The 4,476-nt window shown below is 35.2% G+C and overlaps 1 protein-coding gene across 1 annotated transcript; it reads left to right on the top strand.

Moving 5' to 3' along the window:
• Positions 1-858: 858 nt before the first annotated feature.
• Positions 859-1,830, top strand: LOC127557488 (olfactory receptor 52P1-like). Its single transcript, XM_051990800.1, has one exon. The coding sequence runs from the start codon at positions 859-861 to the stop codon at positions 1,828-1,830; it is 972 nt and encodes a 323-aa protein (XP_051846760.1).
• Positions 1,831-4,476: the final 2,646 nt, after the last annotated feature.

The raw sequence follows: 4,476 nt of genomic DNA, 5'->3' as shown, positions 1-4,476 counted from the left end.
TAAATATAGTGCCCCCAAAGGAAAAATGCAATCATTCCATTTTACTCATTTCAATTCAATTCAAATAATTAAATGTTTATTATGCTTGTGTTAGCATATCAGAAATTTATTCAATGCTGAGGATACAAAGATGAAAGTGAAAAAGTCCTTGCCCTCAAAGAGCTTCTATTCTACTGGGAAGAAACAACATAAAGATCAATGCAAACAAACATATATATACACACACATAGTATAAAATAATGTCCTATGTTCCTAGAATCACAGATTTAGACTAGAAGGGACCTCATTGATCATCAAGTCCAATCCATTCATTTTGCATACATAGAAACTGAGATCTGGGTAAATTGATTTCACATGGAGAGGACTGAAGTGATGGAATATAAACTGTCAACCCATCAAATCAGGTTGATTGCCTTCTTATACCAAGAAGTGGCTACCTACAACTACACAATATGCCATGACTACCTAATTACATTGGCCTAATATGAGTCTTCCCTTAGTTCAAGGACTCCTCAGCAGAAAAGTCTCTGTCACCCTACTCAGACTGGGAACTTCCTCCATTTATAGGCAATTTATGTTCTTACATAACAGGGAATACCTGAAGTAAGTTCATTAATGGCATATCTCCCTCAGCAAGTTTAGGGCTCCACAAAAGAATAATATCTCCTCTATCATACATAGATTTCCCTGAGTTTTGGATCATATCTCCTCCAAAGGACCAGGGTATCCTTGAAAGCAGGGTCCATATTTCCTCCTTCTTCTTTATCCCACTTCAGGAACAAACAGCAACCACCAGTCTTCTATGCCTCCACACAAAAGTGATTTCAGTACCACTAATACTTACTAATCCATCCTAGCATGCTGATCTCCAACCATTCTGGTGCTACGACCTTCACATTGTTGGGCATCCCTGGTCTAGAGGCCCAGCATTTATGGCTCTCCATACCCTTCTCAACCATGTTTATTGTCATCCTCATGGGCAATGGTAGCATTCTTTTTCTGGTAGCAACAGAGTCTTCCCTTCAAACACCCATGTACTTTCTTCTGGCCCTGCTGATGGTGTCTGACTTGGTATCTACCTTGGCTGTGCTCCCCAAGCTCCTCTGCCTCTTCTGGTTTGGTGCCCATGACATTAGCATTAAAGGATGCTTTGTTCAGATGTTCTTCATCCATTGTACATCTGTAGTACGTTCTGCCCTCCTTGTGGCAATGGCCTTTGACCGTTATGTGGCAGTTTGTGAGCCACTCCGTTACAATACCATACTGAACTACACTGTGGCAGGGCAGTTAGCACTGACAGCCCTTGCAAAAGGAATGGTTCTCATCTTGCCAATGCCATTATTGCTCCAGAGGCTGACCTTCTGCAGGGCAGTCATTCCTCATACCTACTGTGACCACATGGCTATTGTGAAGATGGCTTGTAGTCATACCAAGCCTAACCGTATTTATGGATTGTTTGTAATCCTCCTGGTGGTAGGTTTTGACCTCCTGCTTATTGGAGTCTCCTATATACTGATTCTACATGCTGTGTTGCGCCTATCTTCTCGAGATGCCATTCTAAAGGCACTTAATACCTGCTCAGCTCACTTCTTTGTAATTCTCATTACTTATGTACCTGCAATTTTCTCATCTATAACCCACCGAATGGGCCCCATTATCCCTCCTCATGCACATATCTTACTTGCTAATCTATACCTACTTATGCCCTCATTATTCAACCCTATTATCTATGGAATTAAGATGAAGGAGATTCGGTACAAAATGGCAAAGTGTCTGTGTAGGAGGGATGCTCTGGCCATCAACCCAGGACACAAAGATGGAAATGAATAACCAAGTTGGGTCTTTGGTGGCATTAATCCTGATGCCTTTGCCATACTTCAACTCTGGAAGCAAATCTTAATAAATCACTCCTATACATGTAAGTCTCCTTCACAAATGGAAACTATATAAGCTTCTAACATATAAATTTTTAATTGATTCATTATCTGGATTGGCTTAGTCTGTCTTCTGTTGTTTATAACATAGAATGAGCTCTAACCAGCCTCTCATTTAAATTGGAAGTAGTACTACTAAGGGAAGTAGTACTACTAAGGATCACATAGCTAATAAGTGTCTAGATTTGACCAGATTTGAATCAGGAAGATGAGTCTTCCTGATTCCAAGTTCAATGCTTTATCCACTATACCACATAACTACCCATGTATGACTTTAAAAATTACAAATGAAAGTATGAAAGATATCATATAATATTAAACATAATGCAATATGAATAATAATTAATAAAAGGTAAAGAAAAGATTTGAAACATAAATAATTTTACATTAAAGTATAGATAGTACAATTACTAACATAGAAATAATAGATGATTTAATTAAAAGAAGTAATGAAAATGAGACAACCCTGGCAACTATTTGGCACAGAGAATGGAATATATGACTTGGAATTGAGAAGACCTGAGTTGAAATTCTACCTCAGACACTTATTAGCTGAATATATTATTTTTAATATCACCATGCCCCAGTGTCCACATCTATAAAATAAGGATGATAATAGTGTCTATTTCATAAGATTGTTTGAAGATAAAATGAATTTACATGTATAAAGCCCTTTGCCAGTCTTGAAGCATTGTAAAACCATTAGCTATCCTTAAGATACTTATTATTAATATCTCAATACTTTTTGTTACACAAAGTTGCATGAAAAAAAATTAAAATCTCAATATGATGTTAATCAATGCAGGAAAAGCTTTTGCCAAATATAACATAATGTCCTATAAAAAAATGAATCATTTTAAAATAAGAAAAATAGTATCTACCTAAAACAAGGTTGTAACATTATTTGTAATGGGTAAAAAAAGAGAAATATCTCCAATAAATTCAGAGGTAAAGCAAGTATGTCCATTATTATCACTATTATTTGAATAACTTTAAAAATTCTAACTATAACAATTACAGTAAAAGAAGATTCAGAAAATAAGCAAAGCCAAAGAGAAATATTTCTTCTTCTTTTTTTCTTTCTTTTTTTTTTTTTTTTGCATGTAAGTAAACTGATGATTTACTTAGAGAACCTTCACTATCTTAAAGGAACAAGATGTAAAATAATTCACAAAACTCATTCATTTTTTTCTGTATATTGCTAACAGAATTCCTCAAGAAATGACAAAAAATCATTCAAAATAACTACAGAACTTATAAGACATTTGAGAGGCTAGCTACAAATAAACATAAAGGAATTATATATTTTTAAAATTTGTTTGATCAGATTAGGGATTTTATTGGTCTAGAAAGATCAGAAAGAATAACTTCCTTTTAAAATGTAGATCAACAAATTTCTGCAAGGGACAAATGTCAAAGGATATAAAAAATTCTAAAAGGAGGAATTAAAAGTTTTTTAAAATATATGAAAACTTTTAGAATTCCAAATGATATAATTAATTAAAACTTAAACAATTCTGAGGTTTTACCTCATACCCATTGGATTGTCAATTACAAAATAGGAAAATGACAATTGTTAGAGAGGCTATAAAAAGATTTGTACACCAATGTACTGTTTATGAAGCGGTGAAAAAATACATGCAATAAGGAAAGTCATTTGAACTTATAAACACAAAACTTCCAAATTCCAAAGGAGCTGAAGAAAAAAGATAAGGAGCCCTACATGCATACATACATATTTATGGCAGCATTTTTGGTTGTAACATAGAACTGGAAACAAAATGGGTCCCTATTGACTGAGAAGTGATGAACAAACTGTGGTATATAATGTAATTTTATTGTGTTACAGGAAATGCAAAAGGGTAAGATTCAGAGAAACCTAAAGGAAAACAATTTGGGGAAAAAAAAAAAAAACATTGCAATGACCAGTTTTAATTTCAGGACACGATGACAGAACAATTTGCCCAAATTTTGGCAGAAAAAATAAGAGATTTGAGGTTCATTAGATAATGTAAATTCTGCTAACAGGCATTTTTTGTTTATTATGTGTCAGTCCTTGGGAAAGAGGGATACACTTAGTATTCTCTTTCTCTCTCTCTCTTTCTCTCTCTCTCTCTCTCTCTCTCTCTCTCTCTCTCTCTCTCTCTCTCTCTCTTTCTCTCTGTCTCTTTCTCTCTGTCTTTCTCTGTCTCTCTTGCTCATGAGTGTGTGCATGTCTGTCTGTCTCCTTTATTTCTTAACCTTTTCTTGGCATTGGCTGCCTGTTTTCTCTCATGTTGGAAGTACAATCCCATTGATGGGCTTGATTTCACTTCTAATTTAAAAAGGAGCCTTGATCTGCTTCACTTCAAACACAGACCACCAATCTTAGTCAGCCTAGTGACCCCTTCTCCATCCCAGGGCTCACCATCTCTTGTGTGGTTTTTATTTAGTGTGGTTATTCATTTTGGCTTAGTATTCTGTAGGTTGCAATTCCCAAGCTCAAGTGATCTACCAGCCTCACAAATTTTTCTGTATCAGATATAAAAATCACCATGATTTT

Source organism: Antechinus flavipes, chromosome 3, assembly GCF_016432865.1.
Source record: "Antechinus flavipes isolate AdamAnt ecotype Samford, QLD, Australia chromosome 3, AdamAnt_v2, whole genome shotgun sequence".
Classification (NCBI taxonomy): domain Eukaryota; kingdom Metazoa; phylum Chordata; class Mammalia; order Dasyuromorphia; family Dasyuridae; genus Antechinus; species Antechinus flavipes.
Note: the sequence above shows the minus strand (reverse complement) of the source record. Positions and strands in the feature narration are given on the sequence as shown.

Bases quoted from the DNA above. Each gene is read 5' to 3' on its own strand.
- LOC127557488 (XM_051990800.1), top strand. From the start codon at position 859: ATGCTGATCTCCAACCATTCTGGTGCTACGACCTTCACATTGTTGGGC.